At 58.4% G+C, this 21,812-nt stretch overlaps 1 protein-coding gene across 3 annotated transcripts in view; it reads left to right on the top strand.

The window, feature by feature from the left end:
- The first annotated feature begins 1,609 nt into the window (after window positions 1-1,609).
- Window positions 1,610-21,812, top strand: part of LOC140914551 (semaphorin-3B-like) — a 31,845-nt gene continuing 11,642 nt past the window's right edge. Inside the window, exons 1-7 of one of the 3 annotated variants that reach the window (XM_073352595.1) lie at window positions 1,610-1,708; window positions 7,581-7,719; window positions 13,593-13,750; window positions 14,412-14,474; window positions 20,165-20,284; window positions 20,474-20,567; window positions 21,169-21,288. In XM_073352595.1, coding sequence (XP_073208696.1) covers window positions 7,629-7,719; window positions 13,593-13,750; window positions 14,412-14,474; window positions 20,165-20,284; window positions 20,474-20,567; window positions 21,169-21,288 — 646 coding nt within the window. In that variant the 5' untranslated portion in view covers window positions 1,610-1,708; window positions 7,581-7,628. Of the gene's footprint in view, window positions 1,709-4,630; window positions 4,700-7,580; window positions 7,720-13,592; window positions 13,751-14,411; window positions 14,475-20,164; window positions 20,285-20,473; window positions 20,568-21,168; window positions 21,289-21,812 lie in introns of those variants that run through there. The other 2 variants (XM_073352597.1, XM_073352596.1) reach the window with 2 other exon arrangements.

The following is a 21,812-nucleotide window of genomic DNA, read 5'->3' as shown; positions in this document are numbered from 1 at the left end:
ACCTTTCTAAACACTGGAACCAAGGAATCCTGGCGCCCAGGCCCCTGCTGTAACCACTAGACTACACTCCCCAAGCAAGAGATGGGGATAGGTCCCAGACTCCCAGGAGTCCTGGCTCCCAGCCCCACAAATCCCATCCCTGTCCCAGAACTGGGGAGAGAACCCAGGAATCCTGGCTCCCAGCTCCCCACCACCAGCAGGGCAGCAGCTCCCGGCACTGGGGCCTGCCCAGTGCCTCCCCAGCTGGCTAACTGCACCTCCATGTGGGAGCCCTGATGACGGGGGCTGCCCCCCCACACAGCCTAGGGAGCTGATGCCACGGGAAAAGAGGCCGTGTTTTCTTGGCTTCATCTTCTCCTTCTCCTCCAGTCTAAGGAGGCAGCTGCTTCCAAGCAGTCGCATGGGGGAATTTTCTGCTTTTTGATCTAAAGGAAAGTGAAAGCTGCTTTGGCTGGAGCAGCCCAGCCCAGGGGGGTGTGGGACAGCCAGCGTGGGGGGGAACAGAATCCGTTCCAGGAGGGCTCAAAAGTTCGGATCCAGTGGTATTTCTTGCCCTCGTTCCCCATGGACTCCCAGGGCAGAGAGCTCACTGATTGCCTGATTCAGATGCACACCTGTGGTGCCTGGAGTAGCTCCAGAAGATGCCCTGTGCTGGCTCCATAATTGCTTTGGGAAGTTGATGTCACTTAATCACAGCCAGTGCAGGGAAGCCATTGCACAAGCCGCATCGGCTGTGATGCCGCAGTCCATTCCCTTGGCAGAGGAGCAGGACAGGACCGGGAAATAATTCCTTGGGTGGTCGGGGGGGAGGGAAGACAGGAGGATCAAACTCAAAGGGGGATTCAGTCCCAGATGTGAGGGTGGGGCCTGGCAGCCCTGCTTTGCTGAGCTTCTGGCTGGCGGAGGTTAGTGGGGGTCATTCTGTTCTCCTTTGCACCCACTGACCCTCATGGACTGCCCGGGGGTGGCATAGTGCAGCGTTTGGCCTCTTCTGTGTCAAATCAAATGATAGCAAACAGATAATCCAGCGGTGATGGGGCTTGGGCACCGATCCAGCGAGCATTCTCAAGTTACTTGCATCAGAACGACACACAGCCCTTTTAGTCCATAGCTCCCAAAGCACCTCACTTTCCAGGGGTGGGAAACTGAGGCACGGATGTGGCTTGCCTAGGGTCACATGGCCAGTCAGTGGTCATACTGCCTCAGTCTGGTCTGCTCCTCATGCATGGGGCAAGCCGCAATTGACTCCACAGGACTCTGGGGGAGAGGAAGTATGGTCTAGGGGTTAAAGCACTAACTGGGGCTGTGGGAGATTTGGGTTCAATTCCCGGCTCTGCCACAGACTTTCAGTGTGGTCTCAGCCAAGCTAATCTCTGTGCCTCCGTTTTCCCTCTGTGAAATGAGGTGTGAGCCCTGCCCTGCCCTGTTGTTCAGTAGATCCATAAAAGGTGGTGGGTTGAGCTGCTCAGATGCTGTGGCTGCGGGGGGGGTGTGGGGGAGAGTCAGCTGGGAACATAGCCCTGGGACTGAAATATTTCAAACTCCTCTGTTGTCCTGACATTGCACGTCATACAGATTATTGATATTCCCCAGGCTGTCTCATGGAAACACACTCCTCAGCCACATGCTGCTCACGGCGCCGCAGATCCTTCAGCCCAGGCGGACCTAGTCTGATCTCTTCCATAATGCAGGCCAGAGAACTGAAGGGGTAATGAAATCCAGACAGTTTGCTTTTCTGCTGTAGGCCGCTGGGTGGCGTTGTATGCGTGGCTGTGGGTGAGTGGGGCATTTGCTGGAGCCAGACAAAGCAAACCTAGGGCAAGTGCTTCCAACCAAAAAACTTTGCTCAATAAAGAGTTAAGGCTGGAAGTGTGGTTTAGGGGGGCCCGGCAAACTCCCCACTGCAACATTACTCCAAATTTGACACCGTTATGCTAGAAAGTCTGGAAATGAACAGCCAAGCCAGTGCCTGCCCCACCCCTGCCCCTCCCCATCTGATCCTGTCCCCTCATTCATCCTACCCACATAACCTTAACTCTGCCCCCTGAAATTTGCTAAGATACATGCAAAGGTAGAAATAAGTAGTGCCTGGAAAATCATTGAGTCTCATACCCTATTCAAGGGAGCTGCTCCCAATAGGCTGCAGCCCACACCCTGCAAGCAATCTTCGTAAATTCACTTACCCGGGCAAGGCCCATAACGTTCCCTGCTAGCAAAAAAGCAACGTGCAAGAGTTACTCTGCAATGTAGTTAAAATACAGAGGTCAATTGGTGTGAACGTAAAACCTACACAGCCATAGAATCATAGACTTTAAGGTCAGAAGGGACCATTATGATCATCTAGTCTGACCTCCTGCACAACGCAAGCCACAGAATCTCACCCACCAACTCCTGTAACAAACCCCTAACTTATGTCTGAGCTATTGAAGTCCTCAAATCGTGGTTTAAAGACTTCAAGGTGCAGAGAATCCTCCAGCAAGTGACCCATTCCCCACGCTGCAGAGGAAGGCGAAAAACCCCAGGGTCTCTGCCAATCTGCCCTGGGGGAAAATTCCATCCCGACCCCAAATAAACGGTGATCAGCTAAACCCTGAGCATGTGGGCAAGATTCACCAATCAGACACCCAGGAAAGAATTCTCCGTAGTAACTCAGATCCCACCCTACCTAACATCCCATCACAGGCCATTGGGCATATATACCGCTAGTAGTCGAAGATCAATTAATTGCCAAAATTAGGCTATCGCATCACATCATCTCTTCCATAAACTTATCAAGCTTTGTCTTGAAGGCTGTTCCAGAACTTCACTCCTCTGATGGTTAGAAACCTTCATCTAATTTCAAGTCTAAACTTCCTGATGACCAGTTTATATTCATTTGTTCTTGTGTCCACACTGGTACTGAGCTTAAATAATACTGCTCCCTCCATGGTATTTATCCCTCTGATCTATTTATAGAGAGCAATCGTATCTCCCCTCAGCCTTCTTTTAGTTAGGCTAAACAAGCCAAGCTCTTTGAGTCATCTTTGATAAGACAAGTTTTCCATTCCTCGGATCATCCTAGTAGCCCTTCTTGGTACCTGTTCCAGTTTGAATTCATCCTTCTTAAACATGGGAGACCAGAACTGCACACAGTATTCCAGGTGAGGTCTCACCAGCGCCTTATACAATGGTGCTAACACCTCCTTATCTCTACTGGAAATGCCTAGTCTGATGCATCCCAAGACCACGTTAGCTTTTTTCATGGCCATATCACATTGGCGGCTCATAGTCCTCCTGTGATCAACCAATACTCCGAGGTCCTTCTCCTCCTCTGTTACTTCCAAGTGATGCGTCCCCAGTTTGTAACAAAAATTCTTGTTTTTAGTCCCTAAATGCATGACCTTGCACTTTTCCTTTAATATTCTTGGATGAAGATTATCCGGGCCCCCTGATTTAGTCCCATTAAGATGTTCGAGTTTGGCTTCTACCTCGGATGTGGTAATATCTACCTCCATATCCTCATTCCCATTTGTCGTCCTACCATTATCCCTAAGCTCCTCATTAGCCTCGTTAAAGACTGAGGCAAAGTATTTGTTTAGATATTGCATCATGCCTAGATTATCCTTAACCTCCACTCCATCCTCAGTGTTAAGCGGTCCCACTGCATAATAGCAAAGAGCTCGTTCACAGAAATATTCTTCGCTACCCACACAGCAGCCTGTGACATGAGAGAGAGCTCTGGCCTAACAACGTGCCCGCGCTATATTCCTTCTGAAATTATTATTACATGTTTAATAAGCAGTATGTAACCCGCTGCAGCTTATGGTGGTAACGGAACAGAGCAAGGGAGCAGGTTTCGCCTCAATGAGCAGTGTGAGTCGGGGTAGTGCGGCGAACGATGGAGCATCGTCACACCCTGCCTGGATCTCTTTATTGTTCATTTCCAGCTGTTGACATCTGAGGGCTTTTTCAGGGGTAGAATCTGGGCAGAGGTTGTGTAAAGAGGTTTTGGGAGAGCGTTACAGCCTCTGGCTTCTGCTCAACCAAACTCACTCAGTTTGAACGGAGGGCTGGGTTGGGGAATTTCCCGTGGTTTGTCTTATTAGTGAGAACCAAAGATTAAAATCAAGTGCTCCTCCAACATCCGCAGGCAGGCTTTGAGCCAGCACTTCTGGGTCTGATGCCATGCAGAGGGGAGAGGCTATTCGCTGGCCTCTTGTATGGGTTGTGCCTGGGTCCCCCTAAGGGAGCTGGGGTTGTTGCTGCAGTCCAAAGGGGTGTGGGCTGGTGGACAGAACATTGGGGCGGGACTCTGTAGATGTGGGTCACCCATTGATCTGCTGAGTGACCATGGGCAGGTCCCGTCCCGTCGCTGGGCCTCAGTTTCTCTGCCTGTCCTTTGTCTTGTCCCTTTAGATTGCTGGCTCTTTCTTGGCCCAGTGCCCAGATGTTCCAGGTTGCTGTATCGCTGTGATGCTCAGTTGACCTCAGCTTATCAGGGGAGGCTGCTTGTACTCAGACCAGAGCGGAATGGGTTCCTTCACTGTTTGCTTTACGGCCCCGCGTCATGCTGAGCTTAGAGTGGCTTTAGTGGGAGGCTGGGGAATGCCAGCGCGTTCCCAGCCGCATGGTTTGTTCTGGTCGCGACGCCGCTGCAGTCACGTACCAGAGCAGCCTCCAACCCTTCCCTTCTGCCCTCCGAGCCGCCCGCTGCGGTGGGGTAGGTGGAGAGCAATGGGGTGGGGTAGGTTTCAATCCATACTGGAAATGTGTGGGGCTTAAAGTTTTCTCTTTAGAAGACTTTAAACATGTGGGGTGAAAGCTGGGGGCTGTGGGGCCAGGATTTTACCCTTGGAGTCTTTAACATGGGGGTCAAGTCCTCTCTCTTCCCTGTCCCCTCTGTGCCCCCAAAACACCCCACCTGCTCCCCTTTCATTCCCCCTCCACACCCCACCATTCTCCTGCTGTCCTAACCCTGCTAGACCCTGGCCCTCTTTGCCTCTGCTGCCCTCTTTGCCTCTGCCACCATCTTTGTGACCCCCCCCCCGCTTCACCCCCAGACCTCTGCCCCTCGGGATTTGTCCCCTAGCCTCTTGTCGCCCCCCCCCACACACACACACACCCATGAGCCGGGGGCAGCAGCAGCTCAGGTTCTAATTTTAAATCCTGCTGTGTAGACGTCTTTGCTGATCTCCTCTTCCCCGCCCGACGTGGAATTTTGTTCGGGGTGTGGGGATTTCAAGGGGATTGTTTTGTGTCAAGTCAGAGCTGTGACAGGAAGCTCCTGGCTTTAGCTTGGATGATGTCGCAGCTCCATAATGCAGTAATGAAGAGGCTAATGCATATGTGCGCCATTGCCCTCTGCTGGAGGACATCAGAATTGCACCCCCATGTGTCATAAGCCCTACATTGTGTGCCTTCAGTGGTGATTCTCCTTTAGCTCTGGGGGTCAGCACTCAGCTCAAAGTGCGTACAGGGAGGTCTTTCTGCACCGATTCACTCCTTCCTTCTAGCTCATCTGTAGATGTTAACTTTCCCTTGGGGAATACAATGGTTTCATCATCCCCTTTGGTTTTGCGTGGCAGTTTTCTGCTGTCCTTTGTGTGTAGCCACTTCTGCAATGCAGCTTTGCATTCCTGCTCGGTCTCTTTGTCTCTCGCTGCTTGGAATGCAAAGGCCTTTTGTTGGCTGCTTTGCGTTCAGTTAGCACAGGGAGCAGCGCTGGCCACTGGGAACCAGCAGGGGGCACTCAATGACACAAAACCTGGCTATTCTTGTGCGCCCTACATTAAAGGAGACAGCTAAGAAGTGGCTGACATTAAAATATGTAAATAAATAAAAATAAACTCAGCCCAAGTTGCTAATATGAGGTCAGGCACTGGAGTTCTCAGTGCTGCTACATTAATCCCCAATTGCAATTTGGCCCTGTTGTGTTAGGTGCTGTGCAAATGGGTCATGAGCGACTGTCCCTGGCCAAAGAGCATACCACCGAATCAGCTGAGGGGTAGGAGCTGAAGTGAGTTGCCAGGGCTCTCACGGTAGGTCAGTGGTAGAGCTGGGATTAGAACCCAGGTGTCCTGACCCCTTGCCTACTGCTCTGCCCACTGGGTGGCACTGCCTCGCTAGTTGCTCCGTTGTAACTGAGCTGATCTTCGTGACGGGGGTTCACAGCAGCTGGCCAGGAAGCAGTTTCCTCAACCCACAAATAGTTTTGAGAGTTCACATTTTTCTCCCAACTCGAGTGAGGAGGAAAAGTGGAAATCTTGGAAAAATTTGCAAATTGAAACACTTTTTTGTTTTGGGTCAATCGAAATGTTTCCTTTTAAAATATTTCCTTGTCCCTCTCCGCTTGGCACTGGTGAGGCCCCAGCAGGAGTGCTGTGTCCAGTTCTGAGCCCACAGGAGAGTAACAAAAACGATCAATGGTTTAGAAAACCTGACCTGTGAGGAAAGGTTAAGAAAACTGGGCATGTTTAGTCTTGAGAAAAGAAGCCGGAGGGGAACCTGGTAATCGTCTTCCAGTACATTAAGGGCTGTGATAAGGAGGATGCGGATAGATTGTTCTCCGTGTCCACTGACAGTAGGACAAGAAGCAATGGGCTTAAGCTGCAGCAAGTGCGATTTAGGTTCGATATTAGGAAAAACTGTTGAACTCTCCCAATAGTTCAGCTCTGGAACAAGCCTCCAAGGGGGGTTGTGGAATCCCTGTTACCGAAGGGTTTTAAGAACAGGTCAGACAAACCCCCGTCAGGGCTGGTCTAGGGTGACTTGATCCTGCCTCAGCTCAGGGGGCTGGAGTTGATGGCTTCTCGAGGTCCCCTCCACCCCTTCATTCCTGTGATTCTGTGATTTCCACTTTTTTTTAATCTTTGTTTTTAGTCTAGTTTGCTTCAATTTAGAAAGGAAAAGTGGCTTTGAACCAGCAAATTGGAATTTTTCATTTCAAAACTGTCAAAACAACACGATGGCAAGTTTGAAACTTTTTTCCAAGCTGGGAGATTGGCCGAGCCCAGCCCTGCTTCGGGGACAGTTCCAGTTTCAATGAATCGGCATCTTCTGACAAAACACAATGAGTCACAAAATCCCTGCCTGGTCCTAGCGCTCGGCTGTCAGGTCAGCACAAGCCCAGCTCTGCTGGGCTCCAGATGTGTAGAACCCAAGGGGGACTCCCGGCCCAGATGTGGCAATTCTCAGCTGGCCAGATGCAGATCCTGCCAGGAGGCCACATGGGCCAGATCTGATCCACCTGTTGTTTACCAAGCAAGTGCCAATGCACCCAGATCAGAGAGGGGCTGGCCCGGGCATAAACAGCTGTGCAAGGTGCAGGGTGAGCGAGTCTCCGTCTCAGCCCCTCATCCGGAGCAGAGACCCCTCCAGCTGCTGGCTTTGGTGGGGTCCTCCCACTGCAACGGTTGGACGGATCTGGCCCAAATCCCTCCCAGCCACCTGCCCCACTCCAGGGAGAGCAGGAGGAATGTGTGTCTTGCCAAGGGTCATTCCTCCTCCCCTGAGGCGGACTCTGAAATCACCCTCCCCCCCACGCCTTGGGGAGGGGGCTGTAATCTGAGCTCACTGTCTCCCTCGCGCCTCTGCCTTTCCAGCTGTCTGAGGCTCAGAGTCCAGCCTGCGGAGGAGCTGGAAGAGTGACCATGATCCACGCGCTGCTGCTGCTGCTCTGGATCCTGGGCGGATGGGGCAGGATGGTGGGCCCCCACCCCAGGCTCAGACTGTCCTTCCAAGGTAAGCACAGTGCGACCCAGGCGATGTCTGGGACAAGAGGTCCTGGCTGGAGCACGCGAATCTGTGGGATCCCCATCCTGCCACCAGGCCTCGGGGGGGTGAATGACCCGGTTGGATCTGTAGGTATCTCTGGGAGCTGTGCCTCCCCACGCCCTGTTAGATGGGCAGTCACGCTGAACCTGTATGGCATCCCTTATCCAAGCTGTATCCAGAACCATGCACCCAAGTTAAACAATACGGGACACGGCAATGAATGACAGATCCCCGCAGGATGGTTTCTGCCATCAGCTACCGCTGGCATAAATCCAGTTTCTCCACTGACTGCCGAGGAGTCCAGGCCGGATTCTGATCTCGGTTGCGTCAGCGATGCAAATCCTGCATCAGCAGGGGTAACTAGGATCAGGTTCTGGCTCCGCGTTCGGGGAATACGGTACATTAAAGCCTCCAGTCCCAGAGACCGAGACAGAAGAAGGTGGATTTTCCTGGAAATGAAAGCTGCCCTCCCATAGTTGTCCCACCATGCCCTGCAGCATGAGGGGTGGCATTAGGGAGTGGCATTGGCATAGGCTCTGATGATCAGTATTCAGGCTGGATTCCTAGCAGCAACCTCAGGAGCTAGATCCCCAGCAGGCTGGAGTCAGGGGTGACTGTAAAGTGACTTCAGCAGAGCTGTGCCGGTCGGTGCCAGCTGGGGATCCGGCCCCCAGGGCTTGGCTGCAGTTTATGGGGGTGCCCCGGCTCTGGGTGACCCCCAGGGGGCAGAGTTCTGGGAGGGATTATGGGGCTTTGGGCTGGGCCGTGTATGGCACCAGGAGGGCTTTTCTTGTGGGGTTCTCGCTAGGATCAGAGCCAGCCTACACGAGGCAAATGCTGTGCCCAACCTGAGGGGCAGGTGGGGGCTTGTGATGAATTCTTATTACAGCCATGCCAGGCTGTCCATCAGTGTGTTGTGCCCTTCGCCCCTGCCAGGCTCACACTGGGGCAGCTCCATACCTGGGCCTTGGGCTCCACCTGATGCTGCAGAGAAAGCATGGGGCGCAGAGATGCTGCATCCCGCTTGGTGGCCCGGGAATGCCCACGGGCAAGCAGCAACGTCATCCACGGCACTCTGTCCCCGCAGGGGTGAACCGCATCAGTGCTGCAGGTCAGCCCGGGAGCTGGACGTCTGCAGCCTGGCCAGACTCCCCATTGTGCGGGGGGCTGGCTCACCCCATTCATTGTGGATGGTTGATGTTGCTGGGGGAGCAGCTGCCTTCCCATCTGGTAGTGGGAGCAGGGCTATAACTTAGGTCACCTCCCTCCCCCTACCCCCCCCCCCACACACACACACAGCTCCTCAGGTGGGATTTCAGCTCAAGGAGATGTGAACCTTCCCCCTTTTCCCAGACTACAGCCTGTGATTGCCCCATCTTCAGAAGGTCTCAAAGTTACATTTTCAAAGCAAGAGGAAAGGTGGTTACCCCCAGCCCAGCCTGTATGCCCTGCCCTGCTGGGACATGTATATGTCTCAGGGGAGCTGGCTGGTTCGAGGAGGAAATCTGGACCTTTTCATCTCCAGGTCCCCAGTTCTGATCTGGCCCTAGAGCAGGGGGACTGGCTGGCCCCAGGTTTGGGAAATGCAGCCCTGAGCCGTTGCTCTCCAGTTCACCTTAGGGTGTGAGTGACCCCTGGTATTTCCCAGGTGTTAATGAACATGTGACATGGGTTTGGGGGTGGGAGGTGGCAGGTGGCAGGTGTCCCCCAGCCCCTACCCTTTAGGCAGCCTTGTCCCCTTGCTGGAAGCCTCAAACCCAAGGAGCAACTGTGGGGTGGAGACACCTTCCCCTCTTGCTCCTTACAGGACCCACCCTGGGGAAGGTGGGGGTAGGGCTGGCCCTGCTGCTCCAGCTTTCTGGAGAGGGGCCTGGAGGGCTGGAGCTGGCCCCTCTCAGCAGTGGGAAGAAAGGGCCTTCACAGGGGTGATGCTGTGGAATGAGTGGAAGCCGTGCAGCCTGCCCCCCACGCACCCCCGTCTCCCCCCCCCCCCACACCAGGCACAGCTCCTGACAGCCTCTTGCTGCCCAATGAGCGCTGACCCCGGCTCCGCCAGGAGCTTGGGCATGGCAGGAGCTTGGGCATGGCAATGGGCCGGGCTGCAGCAGTGCCTGGCCTCAACGCTGATCCCACACACAGCGTGCCAAGAGGCCTGGTGCTCGCTGCTTGCAGCCTCAGCACTGAGGTGCCTCCTGGCTTCAGGGGCCGGTGCGGGCTCTCGTGCCTTCGGAGACTACTCTGACTCTCTTTCCCCCCCCCCCGGCACTGGGGGCTGCCAGGGAGCATGACATGAGGTCATTGCGCCAGGGAGTGCCTCTCGTCCCAGGGTACCCTGCCAGTGGGCAGATCGGTCCAGTTCTGGTCCCTTCCCACAGCCAGCGCGGCACACAGGAACTGGGGTGCAGCTCAAAACATGGCTCTGTGTCCTCCCTCCTGGGAGATGAGGTGGCTGGGGCCGATCGGTAGCAGGGCGCTGCTGGGCTGAGAGCGGAGGCCTCCGGGAGGCCTTTGCCCTTTCCTCTAATTTGTCCATCAGCCAGAAACTCATTAAAGAGGTATGTGGGGGGGGGGGCTGCCTTTTGAGCAGTTTCCAGAATAGTTGCTAAGCAGCAGCGTGGGGTTGCCAGGTTACCTCACGTGATGCCAGTCCTTGAATGCTCCCGGTCAAGTCCCTGAGCAGCCGGTGTCAGGTGGGATTAAACCAAAGGGGAAATGGCCGGCATGGGACGGGGAAGGGTTCGCTGTAAGATGTGGGGGACCTCCTGGCTTCTCCAGCCCCAGCCTCTCTCAGTCGGGGACTCTGCAGGGAGGGGGGCCGGAGCACTGGCTGTCGGGGGGGAGCTCCTGGCTTCTCCAGCCCCAGCCTCTCCCAGCAGGGGGCGCTGTGGGACATGGGGCAGGAGCGCTGGCTGTCAGTGTCGTCAGTGTCCCCAGTCCCACTGAAGTGTGTTTGCTTCCAGTTCCTGTATCTGCTGTGTTACTTTCACATCTGGTTTCAGCAGCATGTCACTGACCCCCTGATTGGACCCCCGCCCCCATCCCCACTTCAGAAGTGGGCCCAGCTCGGGGAGCAGCAGTGCCTTGCTCCCAGGTGTCCTGCTGCTGGACAGGGGCCACGGCTGCCAGGCTGAGGGTCCCTCATACTTGGAGCTGGGGCTGTGTACCCCACCGGAGGAGACCTAGCTGGGCTAGCCCGCGGGCAGCCAGGGCAGTGCGAGTCCATGCCTAACCAGCAGCTCTCTATTAGCCCCCAGCTCCAGAGACTGGGGATAGCTTGTGGCCCCCCCGGCGATACTGACTAGAGAGGAACGTGAAACTCACCAGCCTGGCTTCGCTCTCCTGGCCAGTTAGCACTGGGAAGCCGTGGGGCAGGCGGGCGATTGTCCCCTCGTGTCCTGGCAGCAGCAGGAACCTGCCAGCCTCGCCACAAGAGGCAGTGGGGTCCTCGACACAGGCTCCTCCCTGTGTGGCCCTTCCTCCCATCCCCCCACCGCATTGAGCCCTTCCCTCCTTAGGCTGGCTCCAGGGTCCTGGATAACAGGGGAGGCTGTGGGGGGGTGCAGGCAAGGCCTGGCTGGTGCTGCAGCAGGAAGGGGTCAGAGCACAGAGAGGGATGTGCTGGCACGGTGGGGGAGGAGGCAGGAAGGGGTGGCCTGGCAGCGGGGGAGGGGGCAGGGAGCAGTGTGGGAGGGGATGGGCTAATGCTGCAGGGGAGGGGGATATCGGGTGAGCTGGCTCAGTGGGGGAGGGGGCAAAGGGGAGGCTGGGAGCAGTGGGGAAGGGGCAGAGAGGGGGTGAGCTGGCTCTGTGGGGGAAGGGGCAGAGACCTGGCTGGGCTCTGGCCCCTGAGCCGTGCTGCGCTGGGTGGTCCTTGCAGGCGCTTCTGGCCCAGGCGGCCTGTCCCCTGCGAGCTGCTCTCCTCCACCTCCCCACAATAACCCGTTTGTTCCTGCTGTGGTCAGCAGATCAGGCACCGTGGGGCAGAGAAAGGGCCTTTTCTCTGAGGAACAGCCTGTTGTACTGTGCCACCACTGACAGGGTGAAGCTGATGCGGGGAGGGGGCGCCAGGACAGCGGATCCAGGGACAGGCCAGGGGTGCAGAGGGAAGCAGCAGCCCCTCGGCACCCCCTTCGCTCCCATGCACCCTCTGCCCACCTCCTAGATTGCCCCAGCCAGGGCAGGCTGAGCAGGTCTGTGGGGTGCACAGCTGCCACAGCCCATCTTCTGGGATGATGGCATCCAGGTGACTGCCCTGCCCCCCCGGGATCTGGGGGCTCTCTGTGCTGGGGTGCCCAGTACATTCAGAACCACTGGTGCCCAGTCCCGCTGGGTGCTTCAGTTTCTCCTCCCCGGCCTATTTAGATTGTGAGCGCTGGGGACTCTCTCTCACTCTGGGTCTGGCACAATGGGGCCTCTAACTGTCCCCCTAAGGCACCGCACTGTGCTGGGCAGGGGAGCCCTCTCACCAGTGCCGTGGTCCCTGGGCATCCTGACGCCATGCAGCATCACTTGTGGGGCATCTGGCCCTGAAGGGTTAATTCCTTCTGTAGGAGCCTTTGCAGGACAGCAGTGCCAGCGTTCGCAGTGCTCGGATCGGATCCAGGGCTGATTCCACAGCCTCTGCCTTCCCTGGCATTTAACCCTGCCAGGAGGTAGCTGGCCTGGCCCTGTACTCCCTAACCCAGGGCTCCAGCCTCTGTATTAACCTCTTCAGTGCTGCCTCTGGCCTGGGCTAAGCACAGTTCCAGGGCTGTGGGGCCGACCTGCAGACGCTGCCAGCCCCAGCATGCCTGAGCTGCATACAGCCTGCGGTATGAGATCCTACAGAGAAGGGGGGTGGGGGCTAAATGGGAAACATTAACCCTCGGGGTGCCACTGACATGAGTGTTGTTGGGTCTGCCCTCTGGAAAGGGAGTGGGGTCTAGTGGTTAGAGCACAGGGGGGTGAAAGGGGTTTGGGAGGACTCCTTGGTTCTATCCCTGGCTCTGGGAGGGCAGTGGTGTCTTGTGGTTAAAGCAGGGGACTGGGAGTCAGGACTGCTGGGTTCTCTTCCTGGGGTGGGAAGGGGGTCTAATAGCATGGGTTAGAACTGCGTGGGCTAAGGGCCAGGACTCCTGGGTTCTATCCCTGGCTCTGGGAGGGGAGTGGTGTCTGGTGGTTAAAGCAGGGGACTGGAAGTCAGGATTCCTGGGTTCTTTTCCCACCTGTGACAGTGTCCTTGGATATGTCTACACTGCAATAACTGAGAGCCCAGATCAGCTGGCTCAGGTTCGCAGGGCTCAAAGCGTAGACATTCAGGCTCCAGCTAGAGCCCAGTTTCTGAGACGCACCCCCCTGGTGGAGTCCCAGAGCCCGGGCTCCAGCCCCAGCCCAAACGCCTACACAGCAATTTTCCAGCCCCACAGCCGAAGCCAGCCGCCTTGTGGCTCTGTCACTGCCGCGGAGACGCACCCCCGGTGGCCCAGCTCTCGGAGGGGCGGTGCCCGTGGGGGCACACTGGCTGCCCTGCTCTGAAGAATCGGGCCCCGAGCGCTGTCCAAAACTGACCGTGGTGGCATCCAGGGCAGGTCCTGTGCAGTGGGTGCCAGGAACCATATGACTGGGGCTTGGAGCGGCACGGTTCTCTGGGCCTGCGCTGCCCATCCCTGACACTGGCCATCTCCAAGGCCCAGATCCACAGAGGTGCTTAACTCCCATGGGAGGGTGGGAATCGAAATACCTTTCAGGACCCAGGCCCAGGGACTTTGCATTCCATTCCCTTGGCCTTTGATCCCTGAAAGAAGCTGAGAGCCGGGGCGGGGTGGAGCCGGCCTGATCCCAGCCCCCATGTCTCCCCGCAGAGTTAAAAGCACGCCATGGGCTGCGCACCTATGGGCTAGAGCGCTCCTGCTGCTACGAGGCGCTGCTCCTGGATGAGGAGCGGGGCCGGCTCTTCGTGGGCGGCAAGAACTACCTGGCCTCCCTGAGCCTGGACAACATCAGCAAGCAGGACAAGAAGGTGACAGGGCTGCACAGCAGAGGGAGGGGGGATCTGGGCACCCACTGGGGGGAGGGGCAGTGAGCAGAGGCGCCTGCTCGGGAGGCGACATTGCCGGCATTCCAGCAGCCTCGACTCCCCCGTGAAATCGCTGGACCAACCGGCCGGCTTGAACGCCGCAGGGGGGATGAGCTGATGCCTCCGTTCCTGGAACCCTGCCTCCCCGCCACAACTGCTGGAATAGCCTCTGCTCCCAGGGCACCGTGTGGCTTGCATTGCATGTCTCGAGCATGCTGGTGCTCAGCCGGGCAGGCGCGGCCCTGCTCAAAGCGGCATGGAGGGCTGGCACATTCGAGCCACGTCCCCAGTCAGCTCTGGCTGCTGCTGTCTCAGGGCACGGGACAGAGAGGGAAATTGGGAGCCCCTCTGCATGGGGCATGGTGAGGCGTACTGTCAGAGCAGGGTCCTTCCACCTCCAGGGACGCTGCCCCTCCATTCCTAGTGTGAACTGAGTTGGGAGGGTCTCAGCCTCATGCTTTGCAGGCCAAGCTCCCGAGCCCAGCACCACAGTTCATGCAGGAACTTGGGGCTGGGCTGGCAGGGGGCTGTGGGCTGGTATTGAGGAGCCCATGGGGGAAGAGGGAGATACCTCCCCCTGACCTGTCCCACTCTCTTCCCACAGATCTACTGGCCGGCGCCTGTGGAGTGGAGGGAGGAATGCAACTGGGCCGGCAAAGACATCAACGTATGTGCTTCGGCCAGGCTAAGCTGGGGGGGTGGGCAGGCTCCCCCACTGAACCTGGAGCCCCCGTCCTGGCTTTGCAGGGGTTGCCAGACCGCATGCCCTTCAGGGGTTTCTAGCCTGGCCTTTGCGTTGGGCACCTTGGAGCAGCTCCTCAAAGTGCCTCATTGCAGCAATGGAGCCCTGCCCCAACCGCCCTCCTCTGGCCTGGTCTGCATGGTGCCCAGTGCGGAGAGTGGGCAGCCCAGCCCAGCACTGCCCCATGGGAGTCAAGTGTGTTGGGGGAGTCAGACGTGCGGAGTTTGGGATTTGCCCCCTGTTCAGTGAAGATGGGACGCCCTGTTCGTATCTCCCCTGCTCCAAGGCAGGGCGTGGGGCCTCGCGGAGCCCAGACCTCCTGGCCACAGGCCGCCTGGGGTCCCGCAACAGGCTGGAGTGAGACCACATCTGACTCGCAGGGAGCTGGCTCATGGGCATGGGGACAGCGTTGGGTGAGCAGGCTGCCCCAGGCTGAGGCCACTGCCCCCAACGGTTCTGACAGCCCCAACGGTGAAGGGCCCCAAGGATTGGGCGATGCCAAGGCACCCAAAGTGGCCCAGCCAATGTGCTTTTGGGAGGGGCCTCTGTGAGGCTGGGAGTGACACGGCCCCCCCTCCATTGATCCCCACAGAGGGAGGCTCTTGATCCCTATTGGGCAGGGGTGAGCCCCTGTGGGGCAAAAGGGATCTTTCCCTGTCCCTCGCTGTGGCACCTGGAGGGCCAAGCCAGAGGCTGCCCGCCAGCCCCTCCACTCCTATTGGGCAGTGTAGGCCATGCCATCCGGGGACCTTGCCCCACTCTGACCAGGCCGCTGTCCTCCCTGGAGATAGACTAGGCCTGGCCCCGGGACTTGCCCCTGGCTCAGGTAGTGGAGGAGTTCCCAGAGCTGCTAGCACACAGCAATGGGGCCTGCAGGGGGTGCGGGGAGGTACAGCACTCGCTGGGGGCTTAGGGTCTCTTCAGGGAGCCCCCTGGGCTGCGGGGGGAGGTAACATCCTGGCAGGCTGCTGGGAACTGTCCAGGGGCTGGGCTGCCAGTAGTAGTCTCGGCCAAGGGGGGTATCAGTGCAGTGATGCAGGGGGGCAGCAGTGAGCAGTCAGCAGGCTGCAGGACATGTCATGGGTACTGAGTCCCCCTGAGCTGAGGGATCCCCCGGGGGCCGATTGCTGCAAGGCTGGGCCCAGGCTGGATCGGGCCCGGACAGGATCAGGTCCAGGGAAGCCAGAGGCAGGACAGGGGGAGGCTGATCCAGGCAGCTGAGAAGATGCTGGATGAAATCCCAGCCCCACGGCAGTTGGAGGCCAAGCTCCCATGGAGTGGGTAGGGGGGTGCCCCAGTGACCGTTTATTGAGCGTTTAACCCCTTCCCAGCCAGACACCCGCCTGCCACTTTCCAGCATGACCTTTATTCTTCAGAGCCTTGGCCGTGCCCAGCAGAGGGGAGGGGATCCAAGGACCCGCCCCGAGGCCCCAGTAGAAGCTACTGATGGGTGCTGCCCCCCCGGCCTCCCCTTCGTCAATCAAGTGGCTGGGATACACAAGGGCCGATTGTTTGCCTGGCTGGGCAAGTGCTGGGCCTGTCTGCCGGGCTGGGGCGTGGGTGGCGTTCAGAGCAGATGGCTGGGTTGAGGGTCTCCCACCCGGGGGGGGGGTTGTGGGTCACAGCCCCAGGCACTCCCCAAGGGATGCTTTTTGTTTTTCTGCCCCAGTGCACTCTGGAATGCCTAGTGACATTGTGCAGGCAGGATGGGGGGTCCTCTGGATGGATGGGGAGGGGGACGGCCATCTCTGTGTTGAGCCTGGAGGTGAAGAGGAGCAAGGAGTTTTTGCAGCCTGGGCTTCTCCCAGGGATCTTGGGCTAGGCGCTGCCTCGCTCTGGGCCTCAGCTTCCCCACTGTGAAATGGGGATAATATTTCCCTACTGTGATGGGTTGGATCACAGAAACCCCTTTGGGACTGCCAACTGATGTGCTGAGACTTCTTCTGAGCCTGTTTTCCTTGTCAGCTTGTGACTGCAGAACCCTGCCTGGTTTGAGCCAGACCCGCTAGCCTGCTGCAAACACAGACCCAGGTCTGAACCACGTCCCACAAGCTGCAGGCTTAACTGAAAACAGCTTAAGAAGTGTTTCTGTCTCCAACAGTCAGATACCCAGCTCCCAATGGGGTCCAAACCCCAAATAAATCCGTTTTACTCTGTATAGAGCTTATACAGGGTAAACTCTTCAATTGTTCGCCCTCTATAACACTGATAGAGAGATATGCACAGCTGTTTGCCCTCCCCTTCCCCCCCACCCCCTCCCCGGTATTCATACCTACTCTGGATTAATTAATAAGTAAAAAGCGATTTTATTAAATATAAAAAGTAGGATTTACGTGGTTCCAAGTAATGATAGACAGAACAAAGTAAATTACCAAACAGAATAAAATAAAGCACGCAAATCTATGCCTAATACAGTAAGAAAACTGAATACAGATAAAATCTCACCCTCAGAGATGTTTCAATAAGTTTCTATCACAGGCTGGACGCCTTCCTAGTCTGGGCACAATCCTTTCCCCTGGTGCAGCCCTTGTTCCAGCTCAGGTGGTAGCTACGGGATTCCTCATGATTGCAGCCCCCTTTTTTCTGTTCTACCCCCTTATATAGCTTTTGCACAAGGCGGGAATCCTTTGTCCCTCTCTGGAATCCCACCCCTCCTTCTAAATGGAAAAGCAGGAGGTTAAAGATGGATCCCAGTTCAGGTGACATGATCACATGTCACTGTAAGACTTAACTCTTCATTCCTCCCAGCCTGACTCACAGGAAGGCCCGTATGCAAACAGAGCCACCCACAGTCACTTGTCCTGGTTGATGGGAGCCATCAAGATTCCAAGCCACCATTAATGACCCACACTTTGCATAACTACAATAGGCCCTCAGAGTTATACTTCATATTTCTAGTTTCAGATACAAGAGTGATACATTTATACAAATAGGATGAGCACACTCAGGAGATTATAAGCTTTGTAATGATACCTTACAAGAGACCTTTTGCATGAAGCGTATTCCAGTTGCATCATATTCACACATTAGTATATTTTTATAAAATCATCATATAGAGTGTGATGTCACACAGGGTGGGAGAGGGCAGGCAGGGCAGGTGGCAGGAGGGGCCCAGGCAGGGCCAGGCTGGGGGCAGGCAGCAGGAAGGGGCTGGGCAGGGTGGGGTTGGGGAGGGTGGGAGAAGGGGGCAGGGCAGGAGGGGGCAGGCAGCAGGAGGGACCCGAGCAGGGCAGGGCTGGGGGCAGGTGGCAGGAGGGGGCCGAGCGGGTGGCAGGAGGTTGTCTGGGCGGGGCTTGGGGCAGGTGGCAGGAGGGGGCCGGCCAGGGCGAGACTGGGGGCGGGTGGCAGGAAGGGCCAGGATGGGGCTGGAGGTGGGTGGCAGAGGGGGCCAGGCAGGTGGCAGGAGGGGCAAGGCTGTGCTGCACGGCACACTGGTCTGGCTGGACACGGCTGTGGCAGCTTCGCTCCAATCTGGTTTCCTGCCAGCAGCCCTGAGCCCGGCTCCTGCATTGGGGCGAAAGGCAGCAAACAAGCAGCCTGAGGCCTGTTTATCTGTCTGGGGGCACTGAGAGGCCCCCCCTGACCCCACTGTTTACCCAGCCGCTGCCCCTAGGGGAGACACTGGGCAGAAGTAGCCTTGCAAGTGCTCCTGTTCCCGGTCAGCTCTGCCCTCTCATGCCAGGGTCCCTTGGGCCAGATCCAGCTCTCTCTCTCTCATACACACACACCCGGCAGCTGGGGATAGCCAGGGCTGCTGTGGGTCGGGAGTGAGGAGCACCAACAGAGGTGGGGAGGGAGCCAGGCGCTGGGCTAGCAGGGACTGCAGATCTGGATTGAGGAGGGGCACCAGCAGAGTTGGGGGGAGCCCAGGGCTGGGATAGCAGGGGCTCTGGGTCGGGAGTGAGGGGCACCGGTAGGACTGTGGGGGCAGCCAGGGACTGCGGGTCAGGATTGAGGAGGGGCATCAGCAGAGCTGTCAGCAGATCCTAGGGCAAAGCAAGCAGGGGGCTGCAGGTCAGGACTAAGGACACTGCCCAAGATGGGGGACAGCAGGGATGGGGTCTAGGACTGCAATATCAGCTCAGCTCCAGGCTGGAAGTGCGGGGTGGGGGTGCCCGGCCCGGCCATTCCCTTCCTTTGGGTTCTCATTAGTGTTACTCATTTTCCAGGAGCTGTTGGACCCTCAATCTGAGTCATGTGAGGATCCCCTGGCAGCACCCTCTCCTGGCACTCTGGCCCTGCCCACAGCACCAACAGGGCCATGATAAGTAGCAATGAGCAGAGGCTCAGACATGCGTGTCCAGGCCCTGGGTGGTACCATCTGCGCCATGGCCTGGTGCCCTGATCTGACCCGCCTGCAGCTATTAGCCAAGCGGCAGGGGCTGGGGCAGCACCTGGTGCCCCCTTCCCCCGGCTCCAGGAGCAGTGCCGCTGCTCTTGGGGTGCCCTTCTCCCCAGCCCACTGGCCTGGCTAGCGGGGGTCTGGGTCACACCCCGGCCAGGGCAGTCCCTCCTGAGATTGCAACTCCAGACAGGCAGGCCCTGCCGCTCACCAGGCACTGGGTCTAGGTGACTCAGGGCTGGGATGGAACATCCCTGTCCACACACCTGGGAACAGGGAATCACTGCCCCGGCCAAAGGGGCAGGGATACGGGTGGGATCCCACTACCCTGAGGGCAGCTCCAGGGTGCCTGACGGGGACCAGCCTGTATCCTTGTGCCCCTGCAATGGCTCAGGGCAACTGCTGGGGGGAAGGACCTGCCTGGATTCCCATCACCAGCTGCCCTGGCATATGAGTCAGCGTGTGGGAAGCCTTGGCCTGGGGGCTACTTGTGTGGGGCAGGAGCTCCCCCACAGCTAGTGCTCCTTCCCTGCCCCCCCCCACAGCGCCCCCTGCTGGGAGGGGCTGGAGTAGCTGGGACCTCCCCCACAGCCAGCGCTCCTGCCCCACACACCACAGTGCCCCCTGCTAGGAGAGGCTGGGGCTGGCATAGCTAGGAGCTCCCCCCATGTCCAGGGCTCCTGCCCTGCTCCCCACAGTGCCCTCTCCTGAGAGAGGCCAAGGCTGGAGTGGCTGGGAGCACCCCACACACAGCCAGCGCTCCTGCCCCACACACCACAGTGCCCCCTGCTAGGAGAGGCTGGGGCTGCTGGGAATTCAGTGTATTTCTGAGACAAGTGCAGGGGAATGGGGGGCTGAGCAGCCTTTGGGCCGTGCTGCAATGAGATCCTGTTGGCCAGGGATGCTGGCACCCCTGGAGGCGAGGCAGGGAGCTGGCGTTAAAACTGACTGGCCTTCAACTCCTAGCCATGGATCCTAATGCTGGGACCTTGCATTCCAGGGGTCAGGGCAGAGGGGCCAGGGGGCCGGCTGGAGCCCTGGGCTCAGACGTGTTGTTGGCCAAACCCACCTAGAAACCCCAAGGGGGCTGTCGCTCTGGTTTCAGCCCTGCGGGGGTGGGGGGAGCTGTGGATCCAGGGCAGCCGCCACCACAGCGGGGAGCCCATAGAGAGCTGGACAAAGGTGCCGGCTATAGGGGTGCAGCAGGAGACATGCCCCCTGCCAGGCCCCGCCCCACTCACCCCCAGCTTTCCCCCCCCCCCGTATCTTTCAGGCCGAGTGTATGAACTTCATCAAGATCCTGCACCTATACAACCGCACCCACCTGTATGCCTGCGGCACGGGCGCCTTCCACCCCGCCTGCGCCTACGTGGAGGTTGGCCAGCGCATGGAGGTAGGGCCCGGCGGGCACTGGCGGTACCCCTGCTAAGGGACAAGTGTGAGCCGCCCTCCCAGCCCCAACCCCCAGGGCATCCCCTGCCCGCCACCTGCCCTGCGGGGGGGGGGGGCGGGTTCTGTTAGCAGCCTGACCCCAGACCCGCCCTCCCCCCAATCGCTGACGTGCTTCATTCCTTCTCTCCAGGAGCCTGTCTTTAAGCTGGACCCTGCAGCCATGGAGGATGGCAAAGGGAAGAGCCCATACGACCCACAGCACGTGGCCGCCTCGGTGCTCGTGGGTAAGAGCCATGACCCTGAGCTGGCACGGGCAGGCCTCCTTATCGTCTGCTGGGCCCTGCTGACTGCCACCTGCCCCTGCCCCTCCCCCACAGCGCCCCCTACTGGGAGATGCTGGGGCTGGAGTAGCCGGGAGCTCCCCCCCACAGCCAGCGCTCCTGCCCAGCTCTCCACGGCGCCCCCTGTGGGCAGAGGCTGGGCTGCCTCAGGCACTGCAGGCTCGTGCCCTCTGGGGGGGTGCTGAGGGCGAGATGCCAGTTCTGTGCAGAGCCAGGACACAAGAGCCCCTGTTGGTCATCAGGGACTGTCCCCGCTGAGGAATCTGAGCCTTGAACTCACCACTGAGCTGTGGGAGGGGAGTGAGCAGGGCCCAGGCTGTGGGAGCCGGGGATTCACTTGTTAACCCTCCTAATCCCCCGGGGGTGCCCCTGTAAATTCCCCACCGCCACCAACAGTGACGTCTGGTGAGGGGGGTGAAGTGGATCCCTTGGCTGTCTGAGGAGCAGGACACCCGGCCTTTCCCCTGCCAATGGGGTGAGGTAGGCAGGAAGGGCTGAGCAGGCCCGTGTTTAATGCCCCCCACCTCTCTGATCCCTGCCCCAGGGGAGGAGCTGTATTCCGGGGTGGCCACCGACCTGATGGGCCGCGACTTCACCATCTTCCGCAGCCTGGGGCTGCGCCCGTCCATCCGCACCGAGCAGCACGACTCCCGCTGGCTCAACGGTCAGTGCCAGGGCTCAGGGGGTGTCTAGGGGGGGAGGCCAGGCCTTGTGGGTCCCCAGGAACATAATCCTGTTGCTGCCCAGGGGCCGATCCCTCGGCTCGAGGATGCTGGGCCGCGTCCTGAGTGTGGTGAGTTTGGCAGCCTCGGCCAAGCTCCTAGTGAATTTCACTCCCTGTCCCAGGGCCTGCTCTGACCCAGCCTCCTGCGAAGTGGGTGGGGGAGGCTCCCAGATCTGAGCATGCCAGTCACTGGGCACAGGTGGGAACAGCAACATGAGGGGGAGGCAGAGGCAGGCCCTGAGTGTCTGTCTCTGGGGGGAGATTTCAGAACTTGGGGACAGGCTTGTGTTCTGTGCTCCTCCTGATTACTGGGGGCCCTGTATCCCTGCTTGTCCCCCCTTGTGCATGCCCCTGATTGGGGGTCATTTCCCAAAGGCTGAGGGGCACCGGCAGGGCTCTGGGAGGGAGCCCAAGGCTGGAATAGTAGGGGCTGCAGGTTGGGAGTTAGGGGCACTGGCAGAGCT

This window comes from Lepidochelys kempii, chromosome 7 (genome assembly GCF_965140265.1).
Source record: "Lepidochelys kempii isolate rLepKem1 chromosome 7, rLepKem1.hap2, whole genome shotgun sequence".
NCBI classification, from domain to species: domain Eukaryota; kingdom Metazoa; phylum Chordata; order Testudines; family Cheloniidae; genus Lepidochelys; species Lepidochelys kempii.
Note: the sequence above shows the minus strand (reverse complement) of the source record. Positions and strands in the feature narration are given on the sequence as shown.